Source organism: Dama dama, chromosome 22 (assembly GCF_033118175.1).
Source record: "Dama dama isolate Ldn47 chromosome 22, ASM3311817v1, whole genome shotgun sequence".
NCBI lineage: Eukaryota > Metazoa > Chordata > Mammalia > Artiodactyla > Cervidae > Dama > Dama dama.
The window spans coordinates 52,980,402-53,005,371 of NC_083702.1; the positions used below are offsets into that span (position 1 = coordinate 52,980,402).

General features: G+C 36.1%; 1 protein-coding gene across 8 annotated transcripts in view; it reads right to left on the minus strand.

Annotated features, from left to right (window-relative positions):
- The window catches only part of PARPBP (PARP1 binding protein), a 71,545-nt gene that overhangs the window by 45,672 nt on the left and 903 nt on the right, over positions 1-24,970 (minus strand). For 6 of the 8 annotated variants that reach the window (XR_009689809.1, XM_061125513.1, XM_061125512.1 and 3 more), the window contains 3 exons: positions 22,152-22,307; positions 14,501-14,734; positions 11,304-11,411 (listed from right to left, as the gene is read on the minus strand). Coding sequence is in view for 7 of the 8 variants with exons in the window: in XM_061125512.1 (XP_060981495.1) it covers positions 11,304-11,411; positions 14,501-14,734; positions 22,152-22,307 (498 nt within the window). In the remaining variant the exon portion in view is untranslated. Of the gene's footprint in view, positions 1-5,831; positions 7,417-11,303; positions 11,412-14,500; positions 14,735-22,151; positions 22,308-24,970 lie in introns of those variants that run through there. The other 2 variants (XM_061125519.1, XM_061125515.1) reach the window with 2 other exon arrangements.

Below are 24,970 nucleotides of genomic sequence, written 5' to 3' on the forward strand. Positions count from 1 at the left end.
AGAAATCAAGTTCCACGCAACAGAACACTGACGCAAGCTTCCCTAACCAGGAAACCTTGACAAGCCAATCGTCTAACCCCACCCACTGGGTTAATCCTCCACAATAAAAAGGAACCACAGACCTCCAGAATACAGAAAGCCCACTCCAGATACAGCAATCTAAACAAGATGAAAAGGCAAAGAAATACCCAACAGGTAAAGGAACATGAAAAATGCCCACCAAGTCAAACAAAAGAGGAGGAGATAGGGAATCTACCTGAAAAAGAATTTAGAATAATGATAATAAAAATGATCCAAAATCTTGAAAACAAAATGGAGTTACAGATAAATAGCCTGGAAACAACGATTGAAAAGATACAAGAAATGTTTAATAAAGACCTAGAAGAAATAAAAAAGAGTCAGTTAAAAATGAATAATGCAATGAATGAGATCAAAAACACTTTGGAGGGAACCAAGAGTAGGATAACGGAGGCAGAAGATAGGATAAGTGAGGTAGAAGATAAAATGGTAGAAATAAATGAAGCAGAGAGGAAAAAAGAAAAAAGGATCAAAAGAAATGAGGACAACCTCAGGGACCTCTGGGACAATGTGAAACGCCCCAACATTCGAATCATAGGAGTTCCAGAAGAAGAAGACAAAAAGAAAGGGCATGAGAAAATACTCGAGGAGATAATAGCTGAAAACTTCCCTAAAATGGGGAAGGAAATAGCCACCCAAGTCCAAGAAACCCAGAGAGTCCCAAACAGGATAAACCCAAGGCGAAACACCCCAAGACACATATTAATCAAATTAACAAAGATCAAACACAAAGAACAAATATTAAAAGCAGCAAGGGAAAAACAACAAATAACACACAAAGGGATTCCCATAAGGATAACAGCTGATCTATCAATAGAAACCCTCCAGGCCAGAAGGGAATGGCAGGACGAACTGAAAGTAATGAAAGAGAATAACCTACAACCTAGATTACTGTATCCAGCAAGGATCTCATTCAGATATGAAGAAGAATTCAAAAGCTTTACAGATAAGCAAAAGCTGAGAGAATTCAGCACCACCAAACCAGCTCTTCAACAAATGCTAAAGGATCTTCTCTAGACAGGAAATGCAGAAAGGTTGTATAAACGTGAACCCAAAACAACAAAGTAAATGGCAATGGGACCACACCTATCAATAATTACCCTAAATGTAAATGGGTTGAATGCCCCAACCAAAAGACAAAGATTGGCTGAATGGATACAAAAACAAGACCCCTATATATGCTGTCTACAAGAGACCCACCTCAAAACAAGAGACACATACAGACTAAAAGTGAAGGGCTGGAAAAAAATATTTCACGCAAACGGAGACCAAAAGAAAGCAGGAGTCGCAATACTCATATCAGATAAAATAGACTTTCAAATAAAGGATGTGAAAAGAGACAAAGAAGGACACTACATAATGATCAAAGGATCAATCAAAGAAGAAGATATAACAATTATAAATATATATGTACCCAACATAGGAGCACCGCAATATGTGCGGCAAACACTAACGAGTATGAAAGAGGAAATTAATAGTAACACAATAATAGTGGGAGACTTTAATACCCCACTCACAACTATGGATAGATCAACTAAACAGAAAATTAACAAGGAAACACAAACCTTAAATGACACAATGGACCAGCTAGACCTAATGGATATCTATAGGACATTTCACCCAAAAACAATCAACTTCACCTTTTTCTCAAGTGCACACGGAACCTTCTCCAGAATAGATCACATCCTGGGCCATAAATCTGGTCTTGGAAAATTCAAAAAAATTGAAATCATGCCAGTCATCTTTTCTGACCACAGTGCAGTAAGATTAGATCTCAATTACAAGGAAAAAATTGTTAAAACTTCAAACATATGGAGGCTAAATAACACGCTTCTGAATAACCAACAAATCATAGAAGAAATCAAAAAAGAAATCAAAATATGTATAGAAATGAATGAAAATGAAAACACAACAACCCAAAACCTATGGGACACTGTAAAAGCAGTGCTAACGGGAAGGTTCATAGCATTACAGGCTTACATCAAGAAACAAGAAAAAAACCAAATAAATAACCTAACTGTACACCTAAAGCAATTAGAGAAGGAAGAAATGAAGAACCCCAGGGTTAGCAGAAGGAAAGAAATCTTAAAAATCAGGGCAGAAATAAATGCAAAAGAAACTACAGAGACCATAGCAAAAATCAACAAAGGTAAAAGCTGGTTTTTTGAAAAAATAAACAAAATTGACAAACCATTAGCAAGACTCATTAAGAAACAAAGAGAGAAGAACCAAATTAACAAAATTAGAAATGAAAATGGAGAGATCACAACAGACAACACTGAAATACAAAGGATCATAAGAGACTACTACCAGCAGCTCTATGCCAATAAAATGGACAACTTGGATGAAATGGACAAATTCTTAGAAAAGTATAACTTTCCAAAACTGAACCAGGAAGAAATAGAAGATCTTAACAGACCCATCACAATCAAGGAAATCAAAACTGTAATCAAAAAGCTTCCAGCAAACAAAAGCCCAGGACCAGATGGCTTCACAGCTGAATTCTACCAAAAATTTAGAGAAGAGCTAACACCTATCTTACTCAAACTCTTCCAGAAAACTGCAGATGAAGGTAAGCTTGCAAACTCATTCTATGAGGCCACCATCACCCTAATTCCAAAACCAGACAAAGATGCCACAAAAAAAGAAAACTACAGGCCAATATCACTGATGAACATAGACGCAAAAATCCTTAACAAAATTCTAGCAAACAGAATCCAACAACATATTAAAAAAATCATACACCATGACCAAGTGGGCTTTATCCCAGGAATGCAAGGATTCTTTAATATCCGCAAATCAATCAATGTAATACACCACATTAACAAATTGAAAGATAAAAACCATATGATTATCTCAATAGATGCAGAGAAAGCCTTTGACAAAATTCAACACTCATTTATGATTAAAACTCTCCAAAAAGCAGGAATAGAAGGAACATACCTCAACATAATAAAAGCTATATGTGACAAACCCACAGCAAGCATCACCCTCAATGGTGAAAAATTGAAAGCATTTCCCCTGAAATCAGGAACAAGACAAGGGTGCCCACTCTCACCACTACTATTCAACATAGTGTTGGAAGTTCTGGCCACAGCAATCAGAGCAGAAAAAGAAGTAAAAGGAATCCAGATAGGAAAAGAAGAAGTGAAACTCTCACTGTTTGCAGATGACATGATCCTCTACATAGAAAACCCTAAAGACTCTACCAGAAAATTACTAGAGCTAATCAATGAATATAGTAAAGTTGCAGGATATAAAATTAACACACAGAAATCCCTTGCATTCCTATATACTAACAATGAAAAAACAGACAGAGAAATTAAGGAAACAATACCATTCACCATTGCAACAAAAAGAATAAAATACTTAGGAGTATATCTACCTAAAGAAACAAAAGACCTATACATAGAAAACTATAAAACACTGATCAAAGAAATCAAAGAGGACACAAACAGATGGAGAAACATACCGTGTTCATGGATTGGAAGAATCAATATTGTCAAAATGGCTATTCTACCCAAAGCAATCTATAGATTCAATGCAATCCCTATCAAGCTACCAATGGTATTTTTCACAGAACTAGAACAAATCATTTCACAATTTGTATGGAAATACAAAAAACCTCGAATAGCCAAAGTAATCTTGAGAAAGAAGAATGGAACTGGAGGAATCAACCTGCCTGACTTCAGACTCTACTACAAAGCCACAGTCATCAAGACAGTATGGTACTGGCACAAAGACAGAAATATAGATCAATGGAACAGAATAGAAAGTCCAGAGATAAATCCACAAACCTATGGACACCTTATCTTCGACAAAGGGGGCAAGGATATACAATGGAAAAAAGACAACCTCTTTAACAAGTGGTGCTGGGAAAACTGGTCAACCACTTGGAAAAGAATGAAACTAGAACACTTTCTAACACCATACACAAAAATAAACTCAAAATGGATTAAAGATCTAAATGTAAAGCCAGAAACTATAAAACTCCTAGAGGAGAACATAGGCAAAACACTCTCCGACATAAATCACAGCAAGATCCTCTATGACCCACCTCCCAGAATATTGGAAATAAAAGCTAAACTAAACAAATGGGACCTAATGAAACTTAAAAGCTTTTGCACTACAAAGGAAACTATAAGTAAGGTGAAAAGACAGCCCTCAGATTGGGAGAAAATAATAGCAAATGAAGAAACAGACAAAGGATTAATCTCAAAAATATACAAGCAACTCCTGCAGCTCAATTCCAGAAAAATAAATGACCCAATCAAAAAATGGGCCAAAGAACTAAACAGACATTTCTCCAAAGAAGACATACAGATGGCTAACAAACACATGAAAAGATGCTCAACATCACTCATTATTAGAGAAATGCAAATCAAAACCACAATGAGGTACCATTACACGCCAGTCAGGATGGCTGCTATCCAAAAGTCTACAAGCAATAAATGCTGGAGAGGGTGTGGAGAAAAGGGAACCCTCTTACACTGTTGGTGGGAATGCAAACTAGTACAGCCGCTATGGAAAACAGTGTGGAGATTTCTTAAAAAACTGGAAATAGAACTGCCATATGACCCAGCAATCCCACTTCTGGGCATACACACGGAGGAAACCAGATCTGAAAGAGACACGTGCACCCCAATGTTCATCGCAGCACTGTTTATAATAGCCAGGTCATGGAAGCATCCTAGATGCCCATCAGCAGACGAATGGATAAGGAAGCTGTGGTACATATACACCATGGAATGTTACTCAGCCATTAAAAAGAATTCATTTGAACCAGTCCTAATGAGATGGATGAAGCTGGAGTCCCTTATACAGAGTGAAGTAAGCCAGAAAGATAAAGAACATTACAGCATACTAACACATATATATGGAATTTAGAAAGATGGTAACGATAACCCTATATGCAAAACAGAAAAAGACACACAGAAATACAAAACAGACTTTTGAACTCTGTGGGAGAATGTGAGGGTGGGATATTTCAAAAGAACAGCATGTATACTATCTATGGTGAAACAGATCACCAGCCCAGGTGGGATGCATGAGACAAGTGCTCGGGCCTGGTGCACTGGGAAGACCCAGAGGAATCGGGTGGGGAGGGAGGTGGGAGCGGGGATTGGGATGGGGAATATGTGTAAATCCATGGCTGATTCATATCAATGTATGACAAAACCCACTGAAATGTTGTGAAGTGATTGGCCTCCAACTAATTAAAAAAAAAAAAAAAGAAAGAAAGAAAATAAATAAATAAATAGATCCAAAAAAATAAATAAATAAATGTTACCTATGCAGAGAGGATCTCTGATTTTCCAGTGTAAAGCAGCAATTCACATATTCTCCTTCTTATCACATTATAACTCTGCATATCAATCAATTATTATTCTCTACATAAGTATCAATACTTGCTAATATTTTGTTTTCTTAAGTCTTTCTACTACTTTATGGGTTCCATGAGAGCAAATGATGTATCCTCAGGGCCTAAAAGAATGACTGGCATTATAGCAGGTAATTATTCCATTTTTATTAATAGGTTCTCAATCTGCTTTTATTCAATGGTAAATGAAGGAAAAACTAATACATGTAGCTGGCCCTTTTAGATTATTTCAAAATTGAAACTATTATTAAAAACTGTGTGCTAAGTCACTTCAGTTATGTCTGACTCTTTGCAACCCAATGCACCATAGCTCACCAGGCTTCTCTGTCCATGGGATTTTCCAGGCAAGAATACTGGAGTGGTTTGCCACGCACTCCTCCAAGGGATCTTCCGGACCCAGGGATCAAATCCATGTCTCTTATGTCTCCTGCGTTGGCAGGTGGGTTCTTTACCTCTAGCATCACCTGGGAAGCCCTTATCTGGGATCAAATTAGTGCTTACATATTTTTATTACATTGGCTTACAAAGAAACATACTAAGGTACAACTAAATTAAAATCATCTTTAAGATCTATTCTAAAATTTTATTCTAATAAAAGGTACAACATAGTTTTCAGCTTTATTTCAAAAGTCCTTTTATCTCTATTTTCACAGTAAATCATAATCCATCATGTGAATCTATAAGACAAAAGTTTCCATTTTAACCTCACAGTGCAACAGTGTCTAAAACATACAGAAAGGGTGACACAAATTCCCAAAAATCAAAGCAGAGAAGAGACATTGTAATCAGAAACTTTTTTACTCTTTTTTAATTTCATGCAGTCTCTGTTTCACTGTGTTTCTGCTGTCCAAACACAATGAGAGTTTACCAATATGTATATGTCTGATCCTCACTGTGTATCAAACCAGGGCTTAAACTCCCACATCTCCAGCCATAGAGATTTTCTTTAGGGTTAGCAAATTCTGTCCTTTTGTGATGTTAGGAAAACATCAGGCAAAAACATCTTGGAGTCCTCACAGTTAGAGTGTTTCTTTTAACTCATGGCTACAATTGGAAATCTATCCCTATCATTATGGTCAGATAACATGGCAGTTATGGTTTCCCTGCTCTTGTATTTGCAAGTGGGTTTTAAAGTGGCTCTCTGGAAAAGCATTCCACATAAATATAGTTATGATATCCAGAAGCAAGGGCTTAAATTGAAAAAATCCACAAGATTGGAGCTTTAACCAAGATACCAAAAATAAAGATACTGTTCCATTTATTTGTTTAATAAACTGATTCTATCCATACCACAAAATACTTGCAATGTTTGTTTAGAAGTTGAACGATTCTATTTAAACTTTCTGAAAACTTCAAGTTTCTTTTCTTATCCCTTAACTATTATTGAAAAGCATATATACTCAATCTTAATTTGAAGAAAGTCAGTTTCTCTAAGTTGAGATTAAAATTTATACAAGTATTTTTTTATTTCTTTGTCAATACATAAATTCTTACATTTAAGGAACAAAAAAACTGGACTAGAACTAATATACTCATAGAATTTTTTATTTAACTGATTATTTTCTTTTGTGGCCTTTATTCTATTTTTCCCTTCATTACTTCAGAATTTCTAAGGCAATAGTTTAATACTTCAGGGAAAAATAAAATGAAGTAAAATAAAATAAGGAAACAAAAACATTGTTTCTCCAATTCATTCCATTCATCTACTTGAGGAACTGGTGTGGCATTAGTAGGCACACTTGGTGATCAAAATATATCTTTGCAAGACTACAGTCCAAAAACTTACTTTGGAATTTTAATAGAAATATATTACCTTCCAAAAATACTCTGCAAAAGAAAAACTAGAATTCTGCAAATAACAGAAAATTGGTTGAGAGGATGGCTGTTACTTCAATAGTCCTCATAAAATCTAATCCATCAGCTAACTGGTGGATAAAAATCTCTCAGAAAATATAATCCTAGAAGGCAAAAGATAAAAAGTAGAGGATTAACACTAAGAAACTACCATTGTTTTTTTTTTTTTAATCAGAGGCTAATTACTTTACAATATTGTAGTGGTTTTTGCCATACATTCACATGAAATCAGCCATGGGTGTACATGTGTTCCCATCCTGAACCCCTCTCCCACCTCACTCCCCATCCTATCCCTCGGGTCATCCCAGTGCACCGGCCCTGAGTGCCCTGTCTCATGCATCTAACCTGGACTGGCGATCTATTTCACATATGGTAATATACATGTTTCAATGCTATTGTCTCAAATCATCCCACCTTCGCCTTCTCCCACAGAGCCCAAAAGTCTGTTCTTTACATCTGTGTCTCTTTTGCTGTCTTGCATATAGGGTCATCGTTACCATCTTTCTAAATTTCATATATATGTGTTAATATGCTCTGTTGGTGTTTTTCTTTCTAACTTACTTCACTCTGTATAATAGGCTCCAGTTTCACCCACCTCATTAGAACTGATTCAAATGTATTCTTTTTAATAGTTGAGTAATATTTCATTGTGTATATGTACCATGGCTTTCTTATCCATTCGTCTGCCAGTGGACATCTAGGTTGCTTCCATGTCCTAGCTCTTGTTAATAGTGCTGCGATGAACACTGGAGTACACGTGTCTCTTTCAATTCTGGTTCCCTCGGTGTGTATGCCCAGCAGTGGGATTGCTGGGTCGTATGGCAGTTCTATTTCCAGTTTTTTAAGAAATCTCCACACTGTTCTCCACAGTGGCTGTACTAGTTTGCATTCCCACCAACAGTGTAAGAGGGTTCCCTTTTTTTAAAATAAAAAACTAAAGACTTACAATGAAGGCCTTCAGTTTCTATGTACCAAGTACAAAAAAAGTTCGTTCCAGTTTTCATGTAGGCTGTTAATAAAATCCTTTTTCATGATTATCCCTTTAAGATAATTTTTTATTGTAAAATAAGTCTAGTGATGATAACTTTATATAATTCACTCCCAGTATTTGATGCTACAAATACCAGGGTCTTTGAGTTATGCTGGATCCTTTTTTGCAACTGGCATAAACCCCATTATTTGAGCTCTCTTAATCACTTTTATAATTTCTTTCTGTTACTTCTAACAAAGACCTATTATATCCCTTCCATAAATTCATCTAGTAAATAGAGAAAAACTGGGATAAAAGCTGTACAATCTACCCATTTTCCACATAAGACATAATTTTTTAAGAGGCTCCTTATAAAGATTTTCCATTGGAACAGGCAGGACCTCACTGCTGGTCATTTAGGTCATTTTACATGTATAAATTAGTTCACTCCTCTTAAATAAAAGGCACAATAACAATTATTGCTTCCTCCCTGTAGCCTTTAAGATATATCAAAAAGATCTATAAGTGATCTACCATCTTGAGGTATGAAAGTACTCCTTAAGTATCATAAGAAAAGATGAGGCAATTTGGTAAGCATCTTGTCAAGGTAGGAGGAAAAAACAAGCAAGCAAGAGAACAGTTACAATCACTAAAAGAAACTATTCCTAAGCAGGACACAATCAAAGGTGGGCTTGGATATTTTCTTGTACCAGAAAAGAAGGAAGTGCTTAAAAGTCTAAGAGGACCCAAATTGAAGTGGACCCCTACATTTTAGCACCAAAGATTACTAATTGATTTTAGAATTCTGAGTAAATAAAAATTCATTAAGTACACAATAATATAAACACACATAAAAAGAGAAAGAAAATAAAAAATATCTAATTTGCTTCCTATAAGTAACTATTACACTAACTACTAAACTGGTAATTAAAGGGAAAGAATTAAATAGTGATCCTGCCATTTTTAGGGAACTGTACTTCATCCTAGTTAATGAGATAAAGCTCTTCTTCACTGAGAAATGACAGCAAATTAGTGCAAAGACATGACAGACTTGGAAACTAACCATTCTGCAAATTCTAAAAAAATAACTGATTCAGACCAGGATTATCAATGTATGTTCAAAACCATTTGGTGAAAGGTTATAGGGAGACAGGATATTTACAGTGTCAGACTATCACTAGATCTTTTTTGACAGCAAAAGAAAAACTACATCTTTATATTGGAAAGACCTCACAAACTCAGGACAACTTGAGTTTGTGTCTCTTGTGTATCGGTCGCTTAGATGTGTCAGACTCTTTGAGACCCCGTGGACTGAAGTCCACCAGGCTCCTCTGTCCATCGGATTCTCCAGGCAAGAATACTGGAGTGGGTTGCCACGCCCTTCTCCAGGGGATCATCCCAAACCAGGGATCAAACCCGGGTCTCCTGCGTTGGCAGGTGAATTATTTACCTTTTGAACAAAAAGGCAAATCTTCTGGTATGATACAAACTGAAATACTCAGCATATGGTTATTAGGAAATGTTAAACCTCAATCTAAGCAAGCAGTTCGGTGTTTCCAGTTTATTGGACATAGAGGAAGAAGTTAAATAATACCAGTAGGAACTCAACAGAAAAATAACAACAACAAAAAAAAAACGAAGGGAATGCTAAGAATCTAAAGAGACATAAAACTCATTATGGGGACAAGTGAAGAAATTTGAATTGGAAGTTTAGTAAATAGATGATATTAGGGACTATTTCAGTTTTCTTGTACATGATAATGGTATTGTAGTTCTGCCCTCATTTTCAGGAAATAATATGCTGAAATATTTTAGGGCTTAAGTGTCATGATGTCAGCAATTTAACTTTCATATGGGACAGAAAAAATATTAGATGCAGATATACACCACATTGTTGCTACTGTTTAGTCACCAGGTTGTGTTCAACTCTTTTGCAACCACATGAACTATAGACTACCAGGCTCCTATATCCACGGGATTTCTCAGGCAAGAATACTGGGGTGGGTTGCCATTTCCTCCTCCAGGGGATACTCCCCACCCAGGGATCAAACTCACATCTCCTGCTTGGCAGGCGGATTTGTTACCACTGAGCCACCTGGGAAGACCATAAAGTACATTATTCAGTTTAAAAAGTAGTCATACAGGTATTTACCTGAGGGTTAGCCACTCAGTCATGTCTGACTCTTAGCGACCACATGGACTGTCCATGGGATTCTCCAGGCAAGAATACTGGAGTGGGTTGCTATTCCCTTCTTCAGAGTAACTTCCCAAACCAGGGATCAAACCCAGGTCTCCCACATTATAGTAAAATTCTTTACTATCTGAGCTACCAGGGAATCCCATAGTGATAAAATATATTTTTAAAACTGCAATCTGGAAAATATCCTGGTAGTCCAGTGTTTAAGACTCCGTACTTTCACTGCCGAGGGCCAGGATTCAATCCCTGATCTGAGAACTAAGATTCCACAAGCTTCAAGGAGCAGTTTTTTAAAAAAAAGGTGAGGGATTACTACTGTAATTAGGAATCTAGCATACTGTTCAACTGAAGGCAAATTACATTAGACCAAGCCTGTATTACTTTTCTATGGTTTGTTTGCACAACAAATCCTGTTATCAGAACTCAGGATACATCAGTTATTCTGCTGCAAAGAGTAGAGGACACATTTTTCAATTGTACATATCCTCCTAAGAATCAACCATTTAAAATGCTAACTGGGAAGTATACCAAATACAAAAATTCAAAGAACTCTGGCAACCTGCATCTTTAACTACTTTTCTGATACTTAGAGAGATACCTATTTTGCACACTGCCTATTACCATAGTATAAAACAATAAACTGATTATTACTAATATCATGCTCTTGCCAGTCTCTAATGTACTACTCTTTGCAAATGTATTTTTACGCAATAAATTAAAAACTTGTAAAAAGTAACAAAAAGAAATAACTGTAATATACAATCAAATTCATAGTGATTTGAAGAGGACCATATCCAGCTTTAATTTACTCAGTTTATCCATACCTTTTCATTTTCCTGGTTGTGTTTACTCATTGGTGATGCTGGTTTAGAAAGATCAGTCTCATCAGCTACTGCATACTCTCTGCCAGACAGAAAATCCAATAGGCAACTCTGTAAGAATTACACAATATTACTACAATCAGCTGAGAATTCCACTGCTGCTTCATAGAGTAGTACATGTGTGCTAAGTCGCTTCAGTCGTGTCTGACTCTGTGCGACCCCATGGACTGTAGCCTGCCAGGCTCCTCTGTCCATGGGATTCTCCTGGCAAGAATACTGGAATGGGTTGCCATGCCCTCCTCCAGGGATCTTCCTGACCCAGGGATTGAATCTGCATCTCCTGCATTGGCGGGCAGGTTCTTTATCACTAGCATCACCTGGGAAGCCCCCATAAGGAGTAGAGATCATTTCAACTTCCACTATTCCTAGAACTGTCATCATTTAATATACCTAAACAGTCAGCTGAGTCCCAAAGAGTTTTTTTCACTAGTTCTTTGAGGTTCAGCTGACTGTAGAGAAATAAACATGCTGCCAGTCACCTGCTTAGGCTGAGAAAGTCTTTTTGTGGTCTCTCAAGCCTCACCAACAGTAAGACCATCTGTTGGGCTACTTAATGGCTTCCTGAGAGTCAGAAAACCCCGGCACACTCATAGTAAGCATTTATTGACCTTCCCGAGATCTCTAAGGACTGCTAAACTCTTCTCAGCACTTTCCTCATAGCTCAATTGGTGAAGAATCTGCCTGCAGTACAGGAATCTGCCTGCAGTGAAGGAGTATGTCTGCAATGCAAGAGATTGGGATTCAGTTCCTGGGTTGGGAAGATCCCCTGGAAAAAGAAATGGCAACCCACTCCAGCATTCTTACCTGGGAAATCCCATGGACGGAGAAGCCTGGTAGGCTACAGTCCATGGGGTCACAAAGAGTTGGACACAACTGAGCAACTTCACGTTATGCTTCTAGATGCCCATGGGGCCCTGCATCCATATCCCTCAGGAGAGGAATTATAAAAGTAGGAAATAAAAGGGAGAGGGGCATCATTCAAATTATGTTCCCAGAACTTCCCTGCATTATCTTTATCTTAACTTCTTATAGTTCTTCCTTATTTAGACTACAATAAATCAATAACAAAGAATGCTTATCAGGATCATGAAATTTCAGGATCTTTAAATTCAGAAATCTTTAGAACTTTCTGAATATGTATCTTTAAAGATACTTTAAATTAAGATATTCAGCATATTTTTAAAAAATCAATCTAAAGGTATTTTCCTGCTCACTTTTTCCTCACTGCAGGTTTCCTTTGAGTAACGTAAGTTATCAATCAAGTTGTTGGTCTTCTAAGATTTAAATGCAGAAAATTTTCTACTTCATATATTACTATCTCAGCAGCTCCCACTTCTTTCCTGATGTTCTGCAGAGGAGACATACTGATATTTGGAGGCAGAACATCTTCAAATATAGAACCTTATATATCTCACACTGTTAGTTAATTCACTTAAATGAAGGAACTTGTTAGAGAACTTAGAGGCAAAGGATAAAATGGAAACAAAGACCTCAGGCAGATAATACTCTAACTGGCTTTTCAGAAATTCTTGTTTATTATTCCTACAATCTAAAACTTGTGTTTCATTAGTCTCTCTAAGTGAACTTTGTGAAAAATAGTTAAAAATCATCTCTAAAAGCAAGCAAATAAAATATAACTAGAGGGGAATTTTTAAAAAAACCTGTCTTCACTCACAAGTATCCTTATTATGGTAGGGGTGTGTATGCCAGGGTATGCATATACATGCATGTATTTTGAGAAAGTTACAACAGGGCGAGGATTTTCATGATGGCCCAATGAGGCAAAGGTCAACAAACCACCTGCCAGTATCCATTCTCCCCTTCTTCCTTAGTATCTGAGCTTTCTTTTTGTTTCTGGCATGTTACTACACCGAATAACAACTATATTCTCCATCCTGGCTAGCACCTTGGTGTGGCCATGTGACTAGGCTTTGGCTAGTGAGATGGAATCCAAAGAGCTACACCACTTAAAAGGAAAAGAGACTGTCCTCCCTTACTACTTCCTGCTGCAAGAAATGCTGATGCAACATCTGGAGCTCCAACAACTACCTTGAACCACAAATGATCTTGAGGGTAGAAGTGAAGAACTAAGATGGGAGAGAGGGCAAAATGACAGAAAACACCTAGGTATCTGATAATCATGAACCAATCATACAAGTCCTAGATGCTTACTTACCTTTAGACATTTTTTACAAAAGAATAAAGCAAACTTCCATTATCTTAAACAACTGTTATTGTTGAGGTTTCTATTCTAAGAAGCCAAAACACTACTGCCAAGTTAGTGAAAAGAAAAATTTGTAAAATAGTTTTTTTTTTAATTTATTTTTTTTCCATTTATTTTTATTAGTTGGAGGCTAATTACTTTACAATATTGTAGTGGTTTTTGCCATACGTAAAATAGTTTATTATCTTAGAAATTCCAGTAAACATTTCCTTCTAATTATGGCTACAATTATTTTCTTTTATTACCACTGTTTAATTACTTCTTTAGTGGCACTTGGTAAGTGTTAAGATAAAGAAATATATTTTCAATATGTTAAAACATACTGATATATTTAAATATATTCTAGAATAGTTTATCAACCAAGCTATGAAGGATGATACTCCATTAACTTTAAAATTCATACTCTATTAAAAAATAAAGCAATGAGTATGTCTGCAAAAAAGGAATAGAATATTACCTCATGCATAGTGTATCATACTTAACATTCTCATTAAATCATACTCCACCTTAGTAAAAAAATATTAATCCATAGTCATAGCAATTATTTATACTATATACGCCAAATGAACAGATGCACCCTAAACCAAGAAAGTAAAATACAATAGCAATCCCTGACATAATTTAAAAAGAAATCACACATTTGGTATTGATTTATTAACAATGTTTTGATCTAATAAGTAGCTGTTCTTATAATTTAACAAAATATTAATAACACAAGTTCAACAAAATTTACCACCAAAATATTTCCCTCAAGTAATGACTAGCTTTCAGGTAGCAAAATGTTCTGTTCTTAATATGATCCAAAAAGCAAAAGCATTATCAAGTTACTGTAAATACTAATACCATCACTTAAAATAAAAATAAATCTAGCCAAATTTTAATTCAATTGAGACAGAATTATTTAAAAAATACTTACAGGAGATATATTTGCATAATTTTCACAATTAGAAGTCAAATCACTACATTTTTTATAAATATCAATCAGATCTAACATGTTACTATTCTTTAAGAAATCATCATAAATCTTCCTGATGTCATCATAATGGTCAATCACTTTTATATTTTCAACTGATAAGTTTAATTTCTCATGGAGAAAGTATTTCCAGGTCAATATGATATCACTGAGAGAGACTGTAAATTCTCCACTATGCTGAAAGAGAATAAAAGTAAAAAATTAACAAAAATAACATGATTAAGTTGGATGCTAGTTACTCATTAACTTACAATTAAGATCAGTTCAGTTCAGTTCAGTCGCTCAGTCGTGTCCGACTCTTTGTGACCCCATGGACTGCAGCATGCCAGGCCTCCCTGTCCATCACCAACTCCTGGAGTTTACTCAAACTCATGTCCATTGAGTCAGTGACGCCATCCAACCATCTTACCCTCCCTCTGTCGTCCCCTTCTCCTCTCGCCTTCAATCATTCCCAGCATCAGGGTCTTTTCAAATGAGTCAGCTCTTCACATTGGGTGGCCAAAGTATTGAGTTTCAGCTTCAGCATCAGTCCTTCCAATGAACACCCAGGACTGATCTCCTTTAGGATGGACTGGTTGGATCTCCTTGCAGTCCAAGGGACTCTCAAGAGTCTTCTCCAACACCACAGTTTGAAAGCATCAATTCTTTGATGCTCAGCTTTCTTTATAGTCCAACTCTCACATCCACACATGACCACTGGAAAAACCAAAGCCTTAACTAGATGGACCTTTGTTGGCAAAGTAATGTCTCTGCTTTTTAACATGCTGTCTAGGTTGGTCATAACTTTTCTTCCAAGGAGTAAGTGTCTTTTAATTTCATGGCTGCAATCACCATCTGCAGTGATTTTGGAGCCCAAAAAATAAAGTCTGCCACCATTTCCACTATTTCTCCATCTATTTGCCATGAAGTGATGGGACCAGATGCCATAATCTTTGTTTTCTGAATGTTACAAATTGAATTTTGTCATAGAAAACTCTACATTGAATTCCACCGGGTTTTAAAAGAACATCCAAGTTAAACTAAAGAATAATATTAAAACCTGATATAAAAGAAAAAGATTTTGTTGATTTTTAAAAATACTATCAACTATAAAAATTTTGCACATGACAAAGTTAACAAATAGGAAAGAAAGTGAAAGTGTTAGTCGCTTAATTGTGTCCAGTCCTTTGAAACTCCATGGTCTGTAGACTGTCAGGTTCCTCCATTCATGGGATTTCCCAGGCAGGAATACTGGAGTGGGTTGCCATTCCCTTCTCCAGGTGATCTTCCCCACCCAGGGATCGAACCCAGGTCTCCTGCACTGCAGGAAGATTCTTTAACATCAAAGCCACAAAGGAAACCCTTAACAAATATAGTCATCTTATTTCCTGAACCTTACTAAATTTCTTCTACCAAATGTGGGGGAGGATGGGTGAGTAGTGAGCTGTACTTAAGTGCTATTGATTGAGGAAATAGATTCCTTTTAGTTCTTTTTGCTAAGGTATTTTTAGTCTCTTATTTAAAACTTTAATGCCATACTGTATTCGTACATACTATATTATCCCAAATGTTAGTCTTAAAGCATGATCATAAAACTTCAATTTTTAAAAATTATGTTTTATTACTATTTCCAGGGAAGCTAAAATATCTGCTAAAATTTAGGGTCAGTGAAGAATTTTGAACCTTACCTGCTTATCATCACACTTAACTATCACAAACAAATGCTAAAAAGCAACAGTTCAGGTTTCTTTCTATAAGTTGTCAGATGTTACTAAATAGGCAAAATTGTTCTTTTTTTCCTCTTCTTCAGTATCTTCATAATAAATTATCTCGTGGACATGTTGAAGATTTTTTTTTAATTGACTGCATTCTGTTCCACTTAAGTATCCCAGATATTAACAGTGATGCCCTCCAAAACATGCTAGACCTAATTTAGTTAAAAAAAAAAAAAAATCTAACTACTGCTTTCCAATGCAGGATGAGTAACAAATATTTTTAAGTATCTGTACATGGTTTTGAGAAATATATTTTGCTGCCCTCTTACACAGTTAAATTTAACGTACGTTAGCATTTTTTGCTAACACCAATATCTTTCCATTAATAGCATATGAAAATGGGTGGGAATTTAAATAGCACTATTCATTGGAACTAAATTGTAACATCATCTTTAGCCAATGAAGATTAATAGAAAGAAATAAAAGGAAGCCAAATAATATGTTACTTTCTACATATCTGATTCTTTCAAATCTCTGTATCTTTTGTAAAAATTAGCCATATTTTCTAACTAATATCCAAATTTAAGACAAGGTGCCCAAACTGCCTTAAAATAATTAACTCTTTATTTATCCATATGGGAGCAACTAAGAAAATTATCTTTATTGTCTTTAAAGTAAGGATTTGCTATATAAAAATTATTAAAATTAATTATATTTCATGAAGTTAGTTCAATGCACAACCAAAAAAAAAAAAATCAGTAACTCTCAAACACTGGACCCATAACCCAGATATAAGACAGATTTGTAATTTCTCAGCATTGCATCAAAATTGTATACTTTACTTACCAATCCCACAAATGTTACTTACACACCATAAAATTTCCAAATGCTATTTAAACTAATTAATTAAATTAATTAATTAATTAGCTAAATTAATCCAATTATTTAGAGTTACAAAACTAAACTGTTATATCTCAAAAATTCCTAAAAACTATTTTGGAATAACAACCTTCATGTTAAAAATAAATAAAGATTTTGCCTAACATAAATGTACAGATTTCATCCTAATGACTGTGCAGTCCTCAGTTGTGTCTGACTCTTTGCAACCCCATGGACTGTAGCCCGCCAGGCTCTTCTGTCCATGGAATTTCCAGGCAAGAATGCTGGAGTGGGTTGCCATTTCCTTCTCCAGGGGATCTTCCCAACCCAGGGACTGAACCCACGTCTCTTGTGTCTCCTGCATTGGCAGGCGGATTCTCTACCACTGTGCCACCTGGGAAGTCCTATCCTAATGACTATAACAAAAGTAAAACTATACGAGTTCTTGATCTTGTGAGAAAAGGTTTTGACTATATTAACAGTGTTTATACTGGGATTGTAAAAACATTTTAAATCCAAATAAAAATGCACTCCAAATATCAGTTTTCATGATCAGGTGCCCATCATGACAGCATATTCTATTATTCAAACCAGTAACAACTAATTGAGAGAGTTTGCGGTCAAATCAGAAAATGTTTTGCTAAGAAAACATGCCAGCTGGCGAATATCTGAAGGAAGTTCAAAACATTCAATGCTTTAGTTCTCTGATGGACATAAGAAGGACTGTATTTCACAAGAATAAAACGAGAAAAAGCGAGTTACACTTATCAAAGTACCTGTACTTTTTACATTTTACCGAAGTTACTTGTATAATTATTCAAAATTTTAAATAAACTTTACATTTTTAACTAGCTGGAATTCTTGTTATTCAAAGAGAAAAGATAGCAAGTTTACCTAAGAGCATTAATTGGATGTACGACCTTGAGTAAGATACTGAAATCCCTGAGTCAGCTTCCTTGGTTATAAAGTAAGATTGTACAGACTAAATAACACCTGATAAACTGTAAGCAATCAAAACTGTCAGTTTCCTTTCTCTTTTCTTATTTAATGTAAAAAAACAGTTTATTGCCAGACGGGTGGTAGATAAATAGAATACAATTTTTAAAACTGTTTCTTCTTATTTGTTATGTCACTATTGGATCATTTTCAAATCTGACAGTCAACCACAGGTGCTATGACAGCTTTCCACGAAGTTATAAAATTAATATCTTTGTTTCATTCAAAGGAATATTTGTATGGTTCTTAAGGCTTAAGTTGAAAAATAGCCTTACTAGGGCAATGGCCACACAAATTAAAACTATAGAACCAATTCCAAAGAAAGGAAAGGCTAAAATTTTATTTGCAATGTAGTAATGAAGTTACGGAGAAGGAAAGGCAATCCACTCCAGTATTCTTGTCTGGAGAATCCCATGGACAGAGAAGCTTGGCAGGCTACCGTCCATGGGGTCGCAAAGAGTTGGACACAACTGAGCGACTAAACAGCAACAATGAAGTTATACATATCTGCCATATAATGAAATCAAAAATCCTCAATGAATCTATTATAGGTTAAATCTTTAGTGGCATAAAACTGATAGAGATGTGTCACATGATTTAAGCTAAAATATCTCCCCTGCTCAGAAAATATGCCAAAACCCTGAAACCCAAAGGTTATTTTCTTTCTCCCCACCAAAGCAGTTAAGAACACAAACACACCAATAAACAGATTAACAACCAGGTATTCAAAGGTTTTACCATAGTCAAATTCAGTTGTAAAGACTATACTTTAGGGACTTCTATTCTTAAACTTCAGAGAATTAAAAACCTAAAGCTCAAAGCACAGGCTGGAAAATATAGATGAAGGATATGTACAACCAAGTCCACCTTACTATCTGCTACATCTGAACACACCTGCAGGCAGGTGGATGCTGCACATTGCCAAGTGACAAAGTCTAAGCACAGATGGAATGCTTGAGCTGACTCTGCACACGAAGAGGTAAAGCAAAACTGACCCACAATCCACCATCTCCACTGCAAACGTGCATATATACACACGGATTGCAAAAAGTTCAGTTGCATTTCATCTTTCCTCTTCTTTCCCACCCAGAGCCTGAATTTTTGGTAAGTTAAGAGAATTAACAAGTAGAAAATTAACAAAGAGAAAGAGATCTTGAGTGAACTCTACACAGGCAAATCCCAAAGAAAAAATGACTTGGATTGAATATTTTAATGTGTCAAAATTTTTACAATGAGAACTAAATTTTCTTCAGGGTATATTTCACTTAGCTTGTGGATATATTTTTAATCATAAACCAACAAAAGAGGTAATCTGGATACAATCTGTTTGATTCCAGAACACCCCTCCTCAATCACTATACAATAATGATTCTTAATAATTTCATTTTCTCTCTCTTATTTTCGAGTGCATGGTCACCAAGGTTTAACCTTCATCTAGCCCACTGCATTATAATATTACAGTATCCTTGTAATCTATTATTTACCTTAGCATCATTTCTCTAGATTACTAAAGAAGGACATATTCTTTTCTAAATACTCATGCAGTAAATTTCGCAAGATTTGGAAATGAATTGCAAAGGGGAACAAAGGAAAGAGACCCTATGATGTTCCTTGGGTGTCCAGTTTCAGTGACTGAGAAAACAATGGAAGGTTAGGTTGGTAACTCCAAGGAGCAAACAATGTAATCTACCTTTAAAAACTGATGTGGACAGTAATGGAACAGCAAGGTACAATGTTCAGCAAGTACTTGACCATACCAGAGTAAGACTCAGTAGAGAGGCTGACAAGAGTACATCATGAGAAACGCTGGGCTGGATGAAGCACAAGCTGGAATCAAGATTGCCAGGAGAAATATCAATAACCTTGGATATACAGAGAGATGGCACCACCCTTATGGCAAAAAGCGAAGAACTAAAGAGCCTCCTGATCAAAGTGAAACAGGAGCGTGAAAAAGTTGGCTTAAAGCCCAACAGTTAGAAAACTAAGATCATGGCATCTGGTCCCATCACTTCATGGCAAATAGAAGGGGAAACAGTGGTTTTTGGACTCCAAAATCAATGCAGATGGTGACTGCAGGCATGAAATTAAAAGACACTTGCTCCTTGGAAGAAAAGTTATGACCAACCTAGATAACATATTAAAAAGCAGACATTACTTTGCCAACAAAAGTCCATCTAGTCAAGGCTATGGTTTTTCCAGTAGTCGTGTACAGATGTGAGAGTTGGACTATAAAGAAAGCTGAGCACCAAAGAATCGATGCTTTTGAACTATAGTGTTGGAGAAGACTCTTGAGAGTCCCAAGGAGATCCAACCAGTCTATCCTAAAGGAAATCGGTCCTGAATATTCATTGGAAGGACTGATATTGAAGCTGAAACTCCAATACTTTGGCCACCTGATGCGAAGAATTGACCCTTTTCAAAATACCCTGATGCTGGGAAAGACTGAAGGTGGGAGGAGAAGGGGACAACAGAGGATGAGATGGCTGGAAGGCATCACCAACTCAATGGACATGAGTTTGAGTAAACTCCAGGAGTTGGTGATGGACAGGGAAGCCTGGCATGCTGCAGTCCATGGGGTCCCAAAGAGTCGGACACAACTGAGTGACTGAACTGAACTGAACATAAGGGAAGTATATCCAGTGAACATGGGTAAATGGAGCACACTGAAAGATATTGACAAGGTGTACAAGAGAGCATCTAAAATACACGTAGAACTCTTTTCAAAGAGTAAGATAGAGGCAAAAATAAGTCAACAGTAAAATAAGCAAGGAAGCCTGGCACGGGGTACCAAAGAGACAGACACGTCTTAGCAATTGAACAACAAAATAAGCATAGGATACGAATAGTTTAAGAAAAAGATACCTCAAAAAAGTATCCTTTTAAAGGTGTACTTAAGCACCATTTAAAATTCCTAATTTTTAGGTGTTAAATTATTCTTCCTTTTTCAAAATGATGGTTCAGTCACTGTTTTTTCTCAATGGCTTTATGTGCTAACATGAGAAATATTCAAATCTGTCAATGTCAATATGAAATAGAAGTCTGGGAACCACTCACATATAGAATTAAAATAATTCATCAGAATGTCATTTCACTATCTAGCCCAACAGACCCATTGAAAACATTTTACCCTTCAAAAATTTTCTTCTCTAGTCAAGATAATGCTAAGTCTCCTGACCATTTTCAAACCATCATGATTTTAATCCCCGTGGATGCTTCCCGAGGGCCCGGACCCAGCCGCGCCCTCCGCCGACCTCCTTCCTTCACCACTTCTTTAAATTCTTCCTATCCAAAAACTTCCCTCCTTTAAGTATATTATGTAAAGTCCAAGAAGACTTTCCTTAGCACTCCAGCCTACATTCATCCTTCTCTCATCTGAACATCTCTCAACCGTTAGGTAGAGCTTATTCTAAACACTCTTTTGGCCCAAGCCAACTGTGCAAAAGCCATTTCAGATTAAAAAGATTAAAAGTTTGCTTAAAAAAATAAGACAATTTCCAGGGTCTCAGTGAAGGTTCAGGAAAATCAGTGTCCAAGATTAGGGCACAGGAGCCAGTACTTTTTAAAAGCCCTCCCAAGTGATTCTGCTTCACAGCTTGGCTTAGGAATAATTAATCTATACCACAGAGTCTAAAATGAGTCATAAAATATTTGGATTACATTTAAATAAACATTATTTATGTGTGCCTTCTAGAACTTTTTGCATAAGTCTTACCAAAATAATTTTTAACCACAATAATCATAATAGTTGTATGTTTACCTTAAAATTATAAATTAAACATCAAATGTGCATGTCACACTTTAAATTATACATATAAGAGCTTCAATTTTGACAAATTAACAAAACATTTCAAATCCAATTGCAATATTTTGACACAGACATGCAGAGGCACTTGTGAATATAGTATAATGATATTATCATAGAAGGACACATATTGCCCAGAAACTAATGCAATTAAGCTTATTCAAATGGGCAGCAACCAAAATTAACTTTTTAAAAAAAGTTAACCTAAATACAGTCTACTAACCTGTTTGTTGTTCTCTGCCATGGAAAGCTGCAATGCCAAGAGCATGGAGTCTGCACCACACACAGTAGTTCTCTCAGAGTTACAAAGAGTGTGCCAGTTCCTTCTGAACTCTTTAATCATATCCAAGATAGACTTCTGATTAAGCCCAGCCATCCTCTTAATGTAAGACAGAATGCAATGTTAAAAAGCCATATTTTAATTAGAAAATAATATTTAACATGTGTAAGGAAGGAGAGTAAGAGAAAAATAGTGAACAAGAGGTCATTTCATATTTACTATGACTGCTTTTAATTAAATTTAGAAAAGCAGAGTAATACAACCTCTACCCAATCATATTTTTCTCTCCTTTAGTTTTCTTAAACCAAATCTTGTAAAATAATGAAATCCAACCATCGATGGGAAAATTAATACAAAACAGATAAAGGCAAATTCTGCAAACATGATTATAGACACAAACATAGTGAGCTGTATTTTTTAAAATATTTATTTTGAGATAGATGGTAATATCTATGGCAGAAGACTAAACAAAGAAAGTCAATTTCCTCTCATCCCTGTATTATCCCAAAAGGGGTGGTCTATTTTCAACCCCTTTGAATCTGGGTTAGCCTTGTAACTTGGTTTGATCAATAGAATGTGGCAAGAATGACATCACAGGAGTTCCAAGCCTAGATCTAGTTCCCAAAGGCCCATGCAGAAAGAGTTAATGTGGCAGGCCAGACTACTATCTTTTAAAAAGCATGTTTACAGGGTTGGCCCTTGGTTGGCATCTGGGAACTTAAGATTTCAGGAAGATTTTCAGTAAGAACGGTTCATTGCACTTAAACTAATTGTACAAACAATATAGCTTATGCTGATAGGCTTTTCTTTTTAGTCTAGAATTTGGGAACATAGAAAGATATCTACATGTTCAAACCCCAGTAAAAAGCCTGGGCACTGAATCTCTAAAAAGCTACCCTGACAGACAACATTTCATGTGATGTCATAACTTGTTGCTGGGAGAATTAACTATATCCTGTGTGACTCCCCTAAAAGAAGACTTTTGGAAGTTTGTGCTTTATTTCCCCTGGAGTTCACCCCCATATACCTTCTCCCTTTGCTGATTTTGCCTGGCATCTTTTTGCTGTAATATATTATAGCATGAGTACAACTGTATGCTGAGTCCTTTGAGTCCTCTTAGCAAATTATCCAACCTGGGGTAATCTTGGGGGCCTCCTGACACAAGCCTACAGTTTTAGCTCTTACTCTCTCACTGCTCTCAGAATACCATATGACAAACTGCAAATTAGCCTGCTGGAAAGGCTGTGTGGAGGAGAACCAGCTGATAGGTACTCCAGTTGATAACCAGCACCACGAACAGAAGTGTGAGTGAGGCTATCACAGATTATCTAGACCCAATCAACCTGTCAGATGACATACAGCACCCAAAATGATCCTAGACAAGACCAGCAGAACCACATAGCTGAGTCCAGCCCTCATCGTTGATCCTCAGAATCATAAACATTTAAAATAGCTGTTGTTTAATGCCACTTCAACTTCAGAGTAGTCTGTTACACAGCAATAGACAACCAAAACAATAATAGCTAATATTTAGAAGGTTTCGTGGTGCCAGGTACTTTTCAAAAGCTTAATATTTATTACCTCATTCAATCTTCACAAGAGTCCTGAGGAAGGTCTGTTATTATCCTCATTTTACATCTGAAGAAAGTGATACCCTATGCTGCTGAGTTAGCAAATGGCCAAACAAACCTAAATTCAAGACGCCTAACTCCAAAAGCAGTGTGCTTTTATATCACTACACCTTTTTTTTCCCTACTTTCTTTTAAGTACCCTAGTCTCCAACATAGTCACATGCCCTTATCTTATTTTGGGTATTTTACTATTCACATTCAATCAATTTACTCCTCTGTTATCTTTTTCTCTTTTTTTATATGACATAAACAGAATCCAGGATGTTTACTAGGTATCTTGGGTTTGTATGATTAAAAAAAAAAAAAAAATGGGTATGTGCCATTTACAAAACAATAATTTGCAGACATAATCAGGGATGCAATTTAAAGATACAGGTAGAAGACTATAAAGTATCTACAAAAATACAAATCCAAGTAAACAGTAAAATTCTCTTCAAAATATCACCTTCATCTCTTAAAAGAAAAAAAATATAAAGTGAAGAAATAAAGTTTCAGTAACATGATCAGTTTGCCTAGAATCAATCTTTAGTAGTAAATTATTTACTGGTATTATTTAAACACACTATGAGTTCGGATTGCTAAGAATGAAAACTAATCTGGAATTAGACTGTTCTGAATTCTGGCTCCACAACTTACAAGCTGTGAGAACTCCAAGTTATGTCACCTCTCTGCCTCAGCTTCCTTGTACTGAAAACAAAAATAATAATAGTACTATCTGAGAGGGTTTTGTGAAAAGTAAAAGACGCAAGTACAAGATAAGTTTTTAGAACAACGCCTGGCACATATAAAAGTCCATCTCATCCAGGAGTCACAACACTTTTGGAAAGGTTCCAACAGTAAACATTTGAGGCATTCAGGACATAGAGTCTCTTATAACTATTCAAACTTCACCTTGCAGGGTGAAACTAGCCACAGACAATACATAAACAAATGAGCACAGCTCGGCTTTAGCAAAACTTTACAGAAATTTAAAGATCACAAAATTTTCACATATCATAAAATATTACTCTGCTGGATTTTTTTTTTTCAACCAACCAACCAAGTAAAATCCATTCTTAGCTCACGAACTGGCTGCACAAAAACAGGCAGTGCCACCAGTTCGCCAAGCCTCTAGCCTTGATTCTTTCAGTA